Below are 15987 nucleotides of genomic sequence, written 5' to 3'. Positions count from 1 at the left end.
TCAATTTTATATAAAATTAAAATGAATAGGTACTTTATCACATTACTTTACTTTAACGTGTAATACATTTTTAAAATATTAACTTTTGGATAATACCTACATATGTTCAAATTACCTAAAATTTAATATAAGATAATTTAGTAGTTGAATTAATCAATCTCTATTCTATGAAAAGTTATTAAGAGATGTGAGTGTTAAAATTTGATATTAAGAAGGAGAAAGGAAAGAGATCAAATTATATCAATATAATTACACTCACTCTTGCACCGTTTAATAATTTTTTATTAAATAATATAATCTAAAAATCAGTTGTTAGATTTAAAATTTTAATCACATAAATAACACCTACAAAATTTTAAATCAATTCAAAATTATTTGATACTTTGTTCATATGCATTAAATTTTAATAGACATATAAAATATTTTTTTAATTGGTTAATATTTGAAATAATGTATAAAGTCATTTTTTAAAATATTTCTTGTATAACTAATGTAAAAAGCAATTTAAAAGTAAGATTTCAAGTGCACTAGTGAAACAAGGTAAAAAAAACTAAGAACAAAGTTTGGAGATGACAAACACTTACTTGCATTTTTTAGCTTTTGTTTGCATTTTAGAATACATAATTGAATATACTAATCTTGTTCCAATTAAGGTACTTTATTGACAAACATCTCAAATTTCATTCTACATTCTCATTTTTATTAACCTATTTATTTTTGTATTGATGAACATTGTATATTCTTCATTTACAAACTTAATAAAAAAACTCAAATATACTTGGAATCTCCTTGCATTCTTGAGCTTCTATTGTGTTTTTTGGTATGATGAACACTAATGTCATTTTAGTTTAGTTACGTCATCTCAAGTTTCATGTTGTGTTTTTATTTTTATAACGCATTTGTTTTGATACAACATTGACAAAAATTACATGTTCTTAATTTAGAGACTCAACAAAGTGTGAATCACCTTGCATTCTCAAGTTTCTGTTTACAATTTTGGGTATAGAATATTAATCTCATTCGAGTTCAAGTACATAGAAAATCTATATTTTTTAAATCAACTATCCTTAATCGAAATAAAACACCTTTTTTACATCAATTGTAAAACCAATTTAAAATGTTTTACTTATTACTCTCTCTGGTCCTTTTCATAAGAAATAAAAGATTAAATCATCAAGATTAAGAAAAGTAATTAAGTATGTTATATTTTTCATAAATATAAATTTTATTCTAAAAATATTCATGATATTAAATGATGTTGTTTGTAATTTGTATATTTAATTATACTAATAAAAGAAAGATATAAAAGAAATTTAGCAATTAATACATCTTGAATCTATCATTTGTTTCTTATAAAAAGGACCTAAAAGAGTATATTGATTGTATCTAAATTGATTTACAACTGTTATAAAATCTCATTTATATCAGTTGTATCATCCACATCGTCAACAACTGAATACATTTTTATATCAAACAGTTATACTGTTAGGAGTAAATGACAATAAATTTGCCTCTGCTTATGACGCAAATATAAAGAAGGAACCTCTTGACCTAAATACGCAATCTTACCATCTTATACCCTTGTTCTGGTCAAATATTTCCTAACTTGGATATTGAAATGTTTCTTTTAGGAACACCTCTATGAGAGACCTCCTCCGCCCTTCTTCAACCTTCAGAGATCACAAATATCAAGTATTCATATGGTACAATACTCCTCCTCAAAGGGAGAGGAGTAGAGAGTCTTTTCCCCCTTCATGAATCTTTCTATTCATTATAATTGGACTTTACCTTCTCTTTGATTTTTCTTTTTCTTTTTTCTTGCCTTTCTATCCCTCTATCTTTTCATGTGGTCACTATTTTTTTTGTCTTTTTTTCTCAATCTTTATTTACTATTTACTATCTCTCTTAATTTCATTTGCTTTTTCTAGCATTGTCTTCTTTTACCTCCAATATGATGCAACTGGGACTATGCCCAGTATTTTTAATGGCCTTCCTTACTATATTAGCAAACTGTTTTACACTAACATACAATGAAAAAGAAGAGACAGCAAAAGAAGAAAAAGCTAAAAAAGAAAGGCGATTTTACTTAGCTGCATGAGGCTTCATTATGATATGCGCAAGTAGATAATATTTACTTTGTTTAGAACCGCTAAAGTCTAATATGTTTTTATTTTGTATGTTTTGAGCAAATGTACTAGGTTTTAATGAAATTCTTTTTTTGAAACATTGTTTTATCCTTCCTATGAAGATTATGATTCTCGAGTAAATTTTAGGTGTGTTTATCTTTGAGAGGGTTTGGGCCTTTTTATTTTCAGGTTTTTAGAATTAATGCCTCTATCGGATACCGACAGAAACATTTTGGCATATCCAAATCCAACCAATTTTATCCACTTTTAACCATTTTACACAGTTGAAATAACCCGCTGCCAAGATTTGAAAAAAAAAAAAAAAAAGCACCATCCTTCTGGATACGGGCCAATAAAACTTGCCAGTCCAGGTAGTACGATCATACCATCGAATCAGTCGCAAATTAAATTCGATGCAAAAATATATCGTAAAAAGAAGGCCAAAGGCCTATTAGCTAATAAACATTCACAGATTGCTCACTTGAATTGTAAGTTATTTGACAACCAGCTAAGCCATAAATTCATGCCTATTTCTGGCTATGATACAAGTAACGAGAATACAGGGATTGTGAACATAACTGACCAAATCTTGATCCTAACCTAAAACCATTACAAGTACAGCAGATTATGTTCTATAATATCATACTATCACAAAATTGTGAAAAATTATGCCTTGCATTCGATAAGAAGCAAAACATGAGATTGGCACGATTGCATGTGTTGATTTGCTTTCGATAACATCACCAGTCCAGATTCCTCCTAACTAACTGGACAGTGATTCAGGACACTCACCTTTAAAGCCTATTAATTCGTTGCATCAATGAAGTTCAGACTCCAGTAGTGATAGAGAACCATTTTCATAACTATAGTCTTTTACTTCTTACGCGGCTTATGCTTAACTTTCACGAATTTTCGACCAGACTTGTCACCTCCGCCAGTACCCAATGAGAAACTCCCTCCAGCATTAAATTCTAGACTGCCAGACGCCTGAAATGGAGATGGATTCTGTGGAGCAATATTCTGTTGACTCCCAAACTGGAAAGGACTCGCTCCTGTCGGAGTTGATGCTCCAAATACAAAATTTGATGGAGGTGGGGCAGGTTGTTGACCAAATACAGGAGTCATTGGTGGTGTTGCTTGAACTGTGTCCTCAGCCATACTGTCCTCCATGCTCATCTGATCATTACTAACAGAAGCTGAACCGAACGTGAAGGCAGGACTAGAACTTCCAAAAGAAGGCTGCATGTTGGTAGTAGCTGCAGCAGAAGTGAATGAGAACTGAGGTGTTGATGCACTGGTGGATGATCCAAACATCATGGGAGAACTGGTAGCAGTAACAGCAGGAGTGGATGCTCCAAAGGAAAACCCAGAGGTAGATGAAGATGAACTAAAAGAAGAACCAAAGGAAAACCCAGACGAAGATGAAGCTGATGAACTAAAGGAAGAACCAAGGGGAGACTTGCTGGGCTGCCAGTTAGAAAGCCCAAACAACGTAGCACTTGTACCACCATTGGAGCTAACAGGGTTGGCTTCTGAAGACGAAGCAGAGGTACTTTGTCCAGAAGTTGTACCCGAGTTGAAAATGTTTGGTGTAGAACTTGAAGAAGGAAACAACGAATTCGCAGAAGAAAAAGATGTGTTCCCAGTCAACCCAAACAATGGGGATGATGCAGATGAACCAAGTGCCACTGACTGACTCTGAGACGAAGTTGTAAAACCACTAGTAACAGAAGACCCCAGACCACCAGGGACAGCCCCACTTGTTGTGCCAAAGACAGAACCCTGAGACTGGCTATTTACGGTTGTCATTGCTGAGGAACTAAACCCAAAAATGCCACTCCCTGTGCTTCCAATTCCAACTGCAGCAGAAGAGCTTCCAAATGAAGTGCCAACAATATTATTACTTCCTGCATTCTGCCTGCTCTTGCTTTCCACAGGTTCTGAGCCAGAAGATGATACAGGTAAACTTGATGGTAATGAGGTAGATCCAAATTTGAAAAAGGAAGTTGTTGGAGATGAAGATGCCACCACTTGGGAGGAGGAACTGCTATTGCTGGCTGGAACTACAGCAGGGGTATTGGTTGTAATGCTAGTGCAAGAGGAGGTTGCAGTGGCACTAACACTGCTGTTGCTAGCTGCAAGGGATGAGCTACTGAATATATTCTGACTTGTAAAATTATTTGTAACCAAAGGTGGAAATTGAGAGGAAAATGCAGGGCTCGAAGCAGCAGGCCCATTGTTTTGATTTGAACTGTTGCCAAAGGTAAATATATTTGCAGGTGATGTCGATGCTGCAGAAGAAACAGTTGGCTCAGATGACCGAGCAGAGAAACCAGTCACTACATTAGTCTTCACATCAGTATTATCAGTGTCAAAAGCTTTTGGCATTGAATCAACAGTACCAGAAACAGTAGTTGAGCTGCAAATGAAGGGAACATTTAATACATTGATCATTGTAACACTTCACAGAATATAATGGCAGATGCCCTATATCTCTTTTCAATTCCAATTTAACAATGCACCACATATGTACATAATTAAGATACTTCATAGAAATCAGAGTCACTTTGCAAAAAGTAAATACAAAAAAGGTTCAAAATTCACTTTAAAAATGAGGCTATACATTCAAAGTTCAAGATAACAGATATAAGTGGCATGATATATTCAGTGAATCTATGACCCTTGGACTGGATGCAAAAAGCCTTTTTCAAATCAATTGATAACGGAACAATCACAGGGAAGAGTTAAAGGCATCAAATAAAAACACAAGCTACTGCAGTAATTACAGGGGATGGTAGAAGCTAGCTGTGATAAATAAAGATATACTCCAATGATTACATTCAGACAAACTCTTTCACTGACGAGTAAACAGAACAGGCAGAACAGAAGTACATTGAACTACAAAATTAACCGAGATGAGTAAAGAGTTATTTTGAGAGATTGTAAAAGCAAGCCAAAACTAACACTAACCTGATTGATCTTTTTGGTTTGTCAGAAGCAGCACCAAATTTGAACGCACCAGATTCACCATCAACAGATGAAGAGAACGTAAATGGCACTTGTGAAACATTGTTAACATTTTTGTTGAAGCCAGTATTAACCAATGGGGCATTAGCACCTGGCTCCTCTGATGGTGCAACTTTCTCCAAACCAAATATTGGACCCGATTTAGGAGACTCCTTTGGTGGACCATCAGCAGCTGTCAGCTCTTTTGATGGAACAATTTTATTCCCAAAGTTAAACAGAGAAGGTTTACCAACTGATCCATTTGGTGAAGTACACTTGTCAGAGCCTAAACTCGTGTTAGAAGCTGCTATAATTGCACCTGTAGTTGGCTTAGAATTAGTATCAGAGACAGAGTAAGCTATAGAGGTTGGTACATCAACCTTCCCTTCAACTACAGACCCATCAGCTGTCCTAACATGAGGTTTACCATCAAACATAAAACTTTTGAACGGCATTGGTACAGGTGAACCAGGGGTCTTCCCAATTACAGCTGTATCAGTAGATGTGGTAATTTTCTCAGCCACAGCAGTGGAGACTGTTGTTTCTTTCCCAGAAACAGAGAAAGGAGGCACAGCTCCATTAGGATGGGCATCATCATCCAGCTCCAGATAATCCTTCACAAGAAAGAGTATTAAAAACAACAGTGAATAGTCATTATCAATGATTGAATCACTGAATCATATTTTTCATTTGAAAACTCAATTACTATATTCTGTCAGAAATCAAAACAAAAGTATCAGAACAAAAAATAATTCCCTGGAAATTGCTTCAATCATCATTGTTTGGAAGTCAAATGGAGAAAAATAAATAAATTACTATAAACAAGAATATTAACAGTACCAGCACTTTCCACTAAGTTATAAAAAATAATTAACAGGAAGCCAAATATAAAACCAAAACTAAAAATCAAGATAACTTAAAGAAACCATCACACAGATATTAAGTAAAATCTCAAACCTCATGTGCACTCATATGGAATGCCCTCTTTTTTTGCGGACTATAAGATACAGGTTTTGCTCCAGAGGAATCTCCAGATCTTACAATAGATATATCTTGCTTCCGTTGGACTGTAGTATCTGCATCAGTCACAACAGGAACTATTCCATCAGCAGGAGCAACAAGCTTCAATGGACCATTTTCAACTTTGTCTAGCTTTGATGTTAACTTTTCAGCATTAGCAGACAAATTTCCAAGTGTGCCATCCAATTCATTATCCTGTAAGTTATCCAGGAATTTTGATGAATCTACTTTCTCCATACTTCGAAGAGCCGGTCCTCGTAACATGGATGAGGACAACTTTGTTGGAGACTTATCGGTTACAGTTGGTAGCCTCAGTTCTGATGATTTTTCTTTAGGAGAAACCAACTTATCAAGTTGCTGCAGTATTTTTGAGGCCATCTCACTAGATTTTGAGGGTAAAGGAGGAAAGCTGGTACTAGGCATAGTGTCATCCACATTTTCTGCAGCCAATTTTGTATGCCTATGCTTAACTTCCCCAAACAGAACAGGCTTCTGCATAGAAGATGAAGGTTGCTGAGCAGGATCAATGCCAACTCCACTCCTATTTATAGATAGAGGGCTTCCCGAATGGGGAGAGATCAAGCTTTTGGAAGATAGAAGATTAGATTTGTGACGGATTCGGCGTATAGGGCCAAAAGATCCTATATCATTATCTAATACAGAACTTCTACGCTTTAACGCCTGCAAAAGTAAGGAGGGAAAAATGGATAAATCCAGTAACATACCCACAAAGGGAACTCTTAAATATAGATTGAAAGGATTAGGACATATAATCACAGGACGTATACCCCTTGTTTGGATCCAGAAAGCATATCATGATCTAATGCATGCTGTGACGGATCACCATCAACGGAAACCCCAGTACCCTGTAAGTTAGGGGGACCATATATAAATTTCAACACTAGAAATATCTTGATAAAAAGTACCGTTCAATAAATAGCAAACCTTGGACGTAGAGGCTGGATAAACTCTGGCATAAGGTGTCTGAGCCATACTATATATTGCTGATCTGCCACGAGATCTTGGGGTCACAAAACCATTTTCATGAACCCTACTAACGGTAGTAGCCCTTGGCACGATTGACATAATTGGGGATTTCTGAGCAATGCGTTGACCTTTTAGTAGAGTTGGATCCTCCCTGAGAGAACTCCGCAAGCCTAACATTGATGGGGATACCTTTGAAGGCCTGCTCCCCATGTAAGCCTTTGCAAGCTCCGCAGGTGAAGCAGTATCATCAATAGAAACCTATAGACACAAATACATGTCAAATAGATCATGATAATAATTTAAAAATTACAGTCAAAACATATATCAAAGATAGAAATGAAGCTAATTGTCATACAGTGGAATTAACAAAAGGGGTTGAAATAAGATGGTTATCAATCCCATTCTCTAGGGCTGGAGTTCTGGGATATTCTTCCTTTTGTTCACCAGGCAAAATTGGATCAGATGGAATCACTTCTGTTCTCTTCCCTTCTTCCTCAACAGGTAAATCCACTGTTCTTGAACGCATAAGTTCTATCAAATGATCTATCTCTGATCTGTGGAATAATAGACAATTATCATGTGAAGAATCAACAAAACACTTAAGCCAGAAGGAATATTGTCTAAAACAAGGGAATGGCAAGAACATAAAAGGGACAACCAGAAGAGATAGAAATAAACTTGAAACGAGAAGAAGCAAATTGCAAATTTCAAAACAAGAACATCGTAAGCTTTAACAAATTATACACAAATTGCAAATTACACAACAACCATCATCAAGTACTATCCCATGAGGTGAACTCAACTACATGAATCAAGCGACAAAATTGACTCTATTAACCATACAATATGATTGCATCATTTTTCACCAAACCGAGTCATAAAACTGTGTTATGTTGAGCTGTTGGCAGCAAATTGTCTAACTATAACACATCCCTCCACTCGTAAAATATATATTCAACCCTAAGTTAAGATCAAATGCACACACACACTGGTAAGAGATAAAATTCAAAATCAAATAAATGGAGACTGCTTAAATCTGGTAATTTGGTAAAGCACATAGTAACACACACCCAACTGGAAAAGCATATACTGAGCTACAAAGACATCATGATATGCAATCAGAAAACTTCTTTAATCTTTCAGTCTGCAACCAAACACAGGAGTTTATGCAAATAACAAATCACCAAAAAAAATCATTTAGAACTATAAATTTGATAATTTCATTCAAGAATTTTCTCAAAGTAAGATTATTTAAATGTTGGCACTAAAAACAGACCACGCAACCCAGTATTAGTGAACTCACATGCAGTCATGCATATCATACAAATCATACCTGGTGAAAGTTTTCTGCTTTAATAGTTTCTCAAGCTCAGTTAATCCATCTCCATCAGAACAGTTAATTTGGATACCAGTTTCACCTACTCCTCCTTGCCTGCCAGAGGATTCATTTGCAGCCTGTTCCTCCTCCAACAGCAAACAAAAAACAATGACAATCACAATAATAATAATAATAATAACAAAAACAAATATCAATAATCAGGAGCATAATAAACAAGGGGACACAGCAGACAAGAATCAAAAACAGTAATACTAGTAACAACCTCAATCAACAATGAGTGAAATTATCCAACCAAATCAACAGCAAAAGTTTGTGAATTTGTAGTAAATATTATCCATCTTCTATCTTTATAAATAAATACTATTGTCTTGACAAGCAGAATTAAAATGAATACTTTGAAAATAAATAAATGAATTCATTGTAGAGTTTCATAGCTTGCAATAATGATTTGATAATAAATATCCTATTTAATTATTTTTATTTAGTATATCAAGCGAGAAAAGTGAAGCTTTATTATCATAACTTATATTAAGTTGTAATTAAATAATGAAATAACCAAAATATTACTAGTAACATGATAAAATCATAAATGATACACAGAATTTAATTTTAAAACCATAGTTGTTAATCTTGGATAACAGTGTGTAGTGGACGACCCTCAAAACGCTATCGCAGCGCATAGCTGGATTACCACTATTTTAAAGTTTTTTATATGGATAGAAAATATATACATATCCAGATAATTGCGTATATAATAATGCTAAACAAATATGCATAAATAGCATAACATAACAGAGGCAGGATTGTAGAATCATAGAATAGAGAAGAAAGGAAGTGGCTTTTGCCACAGAAGTCATCCAAGATGAGTGACTCTGCTGGACTGGAGATAGTTGCAAAGCAGAACAGAGAAAGAGATGGGAGGAGGGAGCATCGAACAGAGGAGAAGAAAAACAGTGTAGAAAAAGGGGGTTTCGTCCTAGGTCTCTAGTTGCAAAGCAGAACAGAAATAGAGAAGAGAGGAAGGGGTGTCGAAGAGAGAAAGGAAGAAAAAATTGCAGGGAAAAGTGAGGTTAGGTCTGAAAACTAAGAAGACTATTTTGCCCTTAAAAAAACCTAAATAGAGTCATCATACGGGCAAAAAGGAAAAATCAGCTTATTTCTTAAATATTAAAAGTCTTTGTTACCCTTAAAAAATCCTAAAATTCCTTCATTTTGAGGGTAGAGAAGGAAAGTTAATATATTTCCGTGATGGTGCTATTGCACAGCCAATGGCCACGTTTTGGGCTGCAAATACAGCCATGATTGACCGCGAAGGGCATGACAGAAAAAATGCGCCGCTATGCCAGATCTGTAGCGGCCAAAGGCCATTCTGCCAGGCACCACCACTATCTCGTGTTATTGACAACTATGTTTAAAACAAATGCAGCATCATACCCAAAATATCATTCCAAAAGACATTGAAAAATGAATTATATATGTGCATACTTACAACGCTAGCTGTTTCCTGATGATGGTCCGTCACTTCCTGTGCTGTTTCTGTGCCCAAAAAATACCATAAAGTAAAAACATGGAACCACGTGACTTGCTTCAGTATCAGAAAACATACAAAATTAGAGAGAAGTTACAAGTAACAAGTTACCTTAGCGCATACCATTACAACAATTTATAACAACTTTTACACAGAAAAATAGGGAAAGCAGCAAGCCCAGAGCAAATTTTCACAGCCATTGGTTCCCATTGCTCATTTACACCATCCTACTCAGCTTAGAAATTTAATACGCAAGCCAAGAACTTAATTGCTAGGGAACATTATTATTAAGTGCACAAATTATACCATGTTAATCATATTCTTGTAGATAATGTTTACAAACTAATAACATATCAGGGGTAGGATGGGAACCACTGAACCAGTCAACAACTCCACATCCAATCAATTGTGGTCATCCACAAACCAGAAGAAGCCAACCGAAGTCTGTTCAGTCATGCAATCCAGATCAATAACCGCAGGTGCACTTTTCTCACCAAAATTACCCTTTCATATAGACTAGAAAAACCACCTCACATATCATGCTCCATACCAACATTCTAACAAAAAACAAGGGCTTCCCTTGCAATTCATCTCCACGTTTTCACATGTTAGACTCACTGACTTCAATTCAATCCATTAACCGCATCATCAAAACGTTAAGCTCAATTAAATAACGCATTAACATCATGTTTAATTACAGTACCCTCCAGCACTACCCTCACAAATTGAAGCCAGTTGCTACAAGTAGGTAGAAAATATAGTCCAAGACTTATGGAGGAGAGTATCAAAATAAATACTATCATACCGTTACAACATCTTCAAGCTTTCATAAACATAAACACAACCCACAATACAAAACCTAAAATTCAATTATTTTCGAAACGCATAACAAAATCCAACGACAGCAACAACAAAAAATAATTATTAGATAAATGGCGCCTTAAATGCTTTCAAAATTGAAGACATTAAAGATATTAATTATTCGCAATAACACCGAAATAGATCATATTCGCATAAAAAAATTTGAAAAAAAAAAGCCTAAAAAAAGAAGCTTCTTTGAATTAAAACGAATAGAAAATCTCAATTTTTAAGAGAGAGAGAAACCTTGTGAAGGTGGAGGAAGGCGTTTGCGGAAAACGGAGGCGAAAAGTTTGTGGGCGCTAGAAGCGATGAGCCTCTGCGCGGGATCGACAAGCTTCGAGAACCAACCGTTGTTCCTGTTAGGGTTTCTCAACGCTGTCGGTGGCCGATCGTACGGCGTCGTTTGGGCCCTCCGAAACGGTCGTTTTCGGAACTTACCAAACCCGCCTCCGCCTTCGTAAGGATTCTCTTCACGTGCCGTCGACATGAGAGAGCAAAAAGCAGAGAGAGAGAAAGAGAAACGGTGAAGGAGCTTTCGAATTCAAGAGAAGAAGTTGAGAGCGAGCAAAATTAGGGTTTTAATCATAGAGAGAGAGAAAGAGAGAAAAAATAAAAATAATAAACTAAAAAAGCACGTAAATAATTGTTTGGGAATAATAATGAAAATGAAACAGGGCAACGCATATCCTATGAGTAAGGCAGAGATTCTCACTACTTTTATTACTTTTCTCTCACTTTCTTTTTCTAAAAAGAAAGCACTTAGCAGTAATTCCCCATTTCAGGAATACTTTGCAATTTTAAATTAACAAATAAAAAACCGTTAAATAATTAAGTTAAGACGTAATTTTGGCCGTTATCACCGATTTTGTTTTCACGTTAAATTAACAAATGTTAATTTTAATGTTTGGGATAGATTTTAAGTAACTAATAATAACAGATTTGATTTAAAAAATATTTATTTTAATCCTGTATCTTTAATTCAAAACATTTTATTCAAAATCAAGTTTTATTATTTTTAAATATTTAAAATTAAAATTAATAAAATAATAATTCTCGCACTTTAACATATATATATATATATATATATATATATATATATATCAACAAAAAAATACATAGTTTAAGCAAACATCTCAATGACATTCAAGAATTTGAAAATAATATTATATGCAACCTTGAATCAAATGGATACTTATTTTAAATAAATAAATTCAAATCTTCATTGATAAAAAGTGACTTTTATATATTTTTTTTCTCATTTTTTATTTAGTTGTGGGTATCTTACATTTAAACGAATTATAGTTTAGCTTCAATTAGTTATTTAATTTTAATAAAATTTTTACTTCTTTTCATAATATTAACTAATATTTAAATTTATTTTATTAATATTAAATATAACAAAATATTTATAAACTGTCATTAAAATAATTTTAAGATTTCTTAAAGTTTAAAAGCTTCAAATGCTTGTACTTTTATTTATTGAATTTAAGGCACTATATTTGTATTATATTTTTTACTATTATCAAAATGTAAAAGAAGTATTTTAGATATCGCTGTCTTTTTGTAATGCAACAAGTTAATGACTGTCATATATCACTGTATAGTATATGTTTGACGGTTCAATCAGGTCTTTATTTAAGCATGTGCCCAAAGAAAATAATAAATGTTTTGGTTTCACAGGATACTATAATTATAGTGCTGATCAGATTCAAAATTATTATAATTTCAAATGAATTTCTTCAAGTAAAGCATCGTAGAAATCATTTTGATTTGATGTTCAATTTTGAAAATCTACTTAAATTATATAAGCATTTCCTTTGTCAAATCAACATTTATGTATGGACATGGCATTGATTAATAATATAATATGTCTTTAAAATAAATGAAAGTAAACAGAGCATTTTCAAACTCAAAAAAAAAAAAAACTAACTATAGTGATTTTCTTATAAAATTTGTATATTGAATGATGCTCCAAAGATTTGTTATAAGAATGTCTCATCTTCCTTTTTTAATTTCAAAAGCTTGTTCAAAGGATTTTTAACAATAAAATAAAAGGTTTGAGGACTTTAAAGAATAAAAGAATAGTTGATTTTCATGCTTTTCGGTTTGCTAAAAAAGGACAAAGAGTACAAAAATCTTCATAGACAAATGAGATTTTTATCAAGGTTATTATTATTATTATTATTATTATTATTATTATTATTATCCACTATAAAAATATTAATATTTTTATCTTTGTCAAAAAAATATTATTATTTTCAAATTAAATTTTAATAGATAAATTTTGCTAAAATTTATAAATCAACATGGCTATGTTTAAAATGATAATGGTAAGAAATTTTTTTAAAGTTCATGCTCTATTAAAATTTGTCAATAGTCAAGAATTAGTTTATCACTTTATTAATGATTAATTATTTTATAAGATTTTTTAATTTATCTTTTTTTTTTACTTCACATCCATTATAAGTATTTATTGATTAATATTCTCATTTATACAAAGATATCACTTTAAGATTTTTTTTTTCTACCATTTACTTTAACTAAGATGATATGTGTTAAGTATTATTATTGACTATTAATATTGCTATTATCATGTACTATTAATGAGATTATTTTTCAGTAGAATATACTCAAAGTAGACTCATCCTAACTTTGAACTAGAAGCAATGAGCACTTCAAATGAAAAAAAAATAATGTAATAAAAAAGAAAAATTTATTATTAATTATTAATAATTTGATTATTTAATTAACTAATTAATGTTAAGTATTTGTTTTTATTTTTGTTGCAATAATAGAAGAAATATATCTATCTTTTAATGAAGAAGAAATAAATAAAAATGTTAGTTTGGAAGCAAATGTTAACAGTTGAGATGAAGAACCTAAAGTTGGCATGACTTTCAACTCAAAAGATGAAGTAACAGAGTATTATAAAAATTATGCTTCATGTATGAATTTTGAAATTGCTAAAATAAGCTCAAAAAAGGAGATGATGGAAAAAAATATTTTGCTCTAGTATGTAATCGAGCAAGAAAGTTTATAAGCAATTCAAAGAATCTTTTGAAATTAAATTCTATTATAAAAACACAAAGTATGGTGGCTAGATCAAATGTATTAGTGTTTTTAAATGGAACAATTGTGCTTTCAAGGTTAGAACTTAATAATCAAGCTGAGATCAAAGTAAGCAAAAGTTTTCAATCTTTAGTTGTTCAAGAAAATGGATATGACAATCGTACATTTGGGGAAAAAAATATTGTAGAAGCTATATAGACAAAGTAAGGTAACTTCGACCAAAGATAAGAGATGTTGAAGAAATTTAAACTAATTTGTTACAAAGTTGAATCAAAATAGTCAATTTTATTATGTAATGGATATAGTTAATGAATGTCATTTGTGAAATGTGTTTTGGCCAGAAGAAAGATATAAGGTTGCATATGAATTTTAAGGAGTTAACATGTGATTTAATATAAATAAATATGACATACCTTTTGAATCGTTTGATGGCGTAAACTATCGTGGTCGATTTGTGCCACTGGATTGTGCTTTATTGTCAAATGAGGATACTAAAACATTTACTTGTTTGTTTTTAACATGGTTAGAATATATGTCTAAACATGCTCATAATGCCATAATTACTTTTTAAAAAAGGAAAGTAAAGAAACAAATAATAAAAATAAAAAAGGAAAAAATTATGTTAGACTCTTTTATTCATTAGTCTGAAGAAGTAATTTCTAGCCTATTGGAAGTGAGACCCATCTTTGAACCCACAATATGAAAAGGCTCCAAACTTAGCTAAAAAATTTACACGTGTTGTCTTCATACAAAGTGTGTCTAATGATGATTTGTAAATGTTTTCTTAGTTACTTCTTTGTATCCAAAATGAGATTATCATACTTGTGGAAATTTGAAAATTTTTATCACAAAGTTTATGACCTTCGTCACGTTAGGCTAACACAAGAGATGTTTGATATTTAAATTCTAAGTTATTTTCAACCTTTGAAGCATGACTATGACTTCAACAGAGATATTGTCAAAAATTTCAATGAAACTAGAAGTTCTTTTAAACTAATTTCCATCCATATTTCTAATAAGAGCACTAAAATCAATTCTTTCTAAACTCCCCTAAGTACTCACATCAATATTAAGGATGAATTCAAAATTTTGATTAGCCTCCCAATGAACTCAGCACCCCAAGAGCGCCTAAGATTGTTGTTCGTATTCACATAAATGAAGTTGGTTAGTAAAGTTTATAACATCAAGCATAATTTTATAAATTAGGTTCTTTTCTTCTAACAATGCAATCAATATTTCTAACCCTTTATATCCATCATAGTGTAGCTTAAAAAAAAGTAAGAATTACTTTTATGTTGAATCATAATTCAGTTATTAGAATCAAAGAAAATTACAAATCTTTAATCTATAGACCTGTATGAACTCAAATCTCCTTAGTTGTCGAATAGTTTGATAGTGGAGAGTGTCCTTGATGTAAGTGTGACATCTCAAACAAATGGGTGAAGGCTTTAACTTCTTATGATGCGTTAAGTAATTTGTAGGAAGGACATCACAATAAATAAATTAAACTAGAATTTTAATCTTTTTAACACAAGGAAGGTGTCAAATCTACCTCCAACAAATGTATTATAGGAGTTCTCATATCAACAAGCTAGTTAAAATCATATATAACTATATAACTTCCCTCCAAACTGCTTGACCAAATAAACTTGTCATCAACATGACTACTAATTGACAAGTTAGATTGATGAATAGCTAAAATAATTGATGTTGGTATCAAAGTGGTAATTTGAGAAAAAAAATTCACCATTCTTGGGTCCAAATGTCCTTAATCTGCAACTTTATATCTTGAGTGTTGACATAGAAAGTGTAGTCATGTAATTTGTCCAATCTCGACTAGTCATGATACCACAAGGAAACTTGCCCAACTAAGTTGAAAAGTAAACTCATCCTACATAATATTTTAGCCTTTTTGATTGATTTCCAAGAGTAAGACCCTCTAACTTTATTATGATCTAACAAATTATCTCCTTTTACATATTTTTCTACAAGCAGTTGGACATAGAATTTGTCTTTTTTGTACATTATATTCAAAAACTCTTTTACTTAAT

The 15987-nt window shown here is 32.5% G+C and overlaps 1 protein-coding gene across 5 annotated transcripts; it reads right to left on the bottom strand.

Annotated features, from left to right (window-relative positions):
• Positions 1–2539: 2539 nt before the first annotated feature.
• On the bottom strand, positions 2540–11467 carry LOC113873678 (nuclear pore complex protein NUP1). 5 transcript variants are annotated; one of them, XM_027511926.1, is made up of 10 exons: positions 11111–11456; positions 9968–10020; positions 8473–8603; positions 7495–7693; positions 7098–7397; positions 6941–7018; positions 6090–6833; positions 5097–5746; positions 3527–4545; positions 2563–3481 (listed from the first exon to the last, which is right to left on the bottom strand). In XM_027511926.1, exons 1-10 carry the CDS (start codon positions 11352–11354, stop codon positions 3000–3002), a joined length of 3900 nt encoding a protein of 1299 aa, XP_027367727.1. In that variant the 5' UTR covers positions 11355–11456; the 3' UTR covers positions 2563–2999. The 5 variants fall into 5 exon arrangements, with proteins under 5 accessions (XP_027367723.1, XP_027367725.1, XP_027367728.1 ...); XM_027511922.1 differs by having other exon boundaries at positions 2540–4545; XM_027511924.1 differs by having other exon boundaries at positions 2540–4545; positions 8473–8594.
• Positions 11468–15987: the final 4520 nt, after the last annotated feature.

Source organism: Abrus precatorius, unplaced genomic scaffold, assembly GCF_003935025.1.
Source record: "Abrus precatorius isolate BTA unplaced genomic scaffold, Abrus_2018 Scaffold7, whole genome shotgun sequence".
Classification (NCBI taxonomy): Eukaryota; Viridiplantae; Streptophyta; class Magnoliopsida; order Fabales; family Fabaceae; genus Abrus; species Abrus precatorius.
Note: the sequence above shows the minus strand (reverse complement) of the source record. Positions and strands in the feature narration are given on the sequence as shown.

What these genes read in the sequence shown, in the direction of transcription:
- LOC113873678 (XM_027511922.1), bottom strand. Translation starts at nt 11,354, where the DNA reads ATGTCGACGGCACGTGAAGAGAATCCTTACGAAGGCGGAGGCGGGTTT. An exon ending in ATCCAGCCTCTACGTCCAAG is followed by an intron (nt 7,019 to 7,097) that starts GTTTGCTATTTA and finishes CCTAACTTACAG; the next exon opens with GGTACTGGGGTTTCCGTTGA. An exon ending in TTTCTGGATCCAAACAAGGG is followed by an intron (nt 6,834 to 6,940) that starts GTATACGTCCTG and finishes TTACTTTTGCAG; the next exon opens with GCGTTAAAGCGTAGAAGTTC.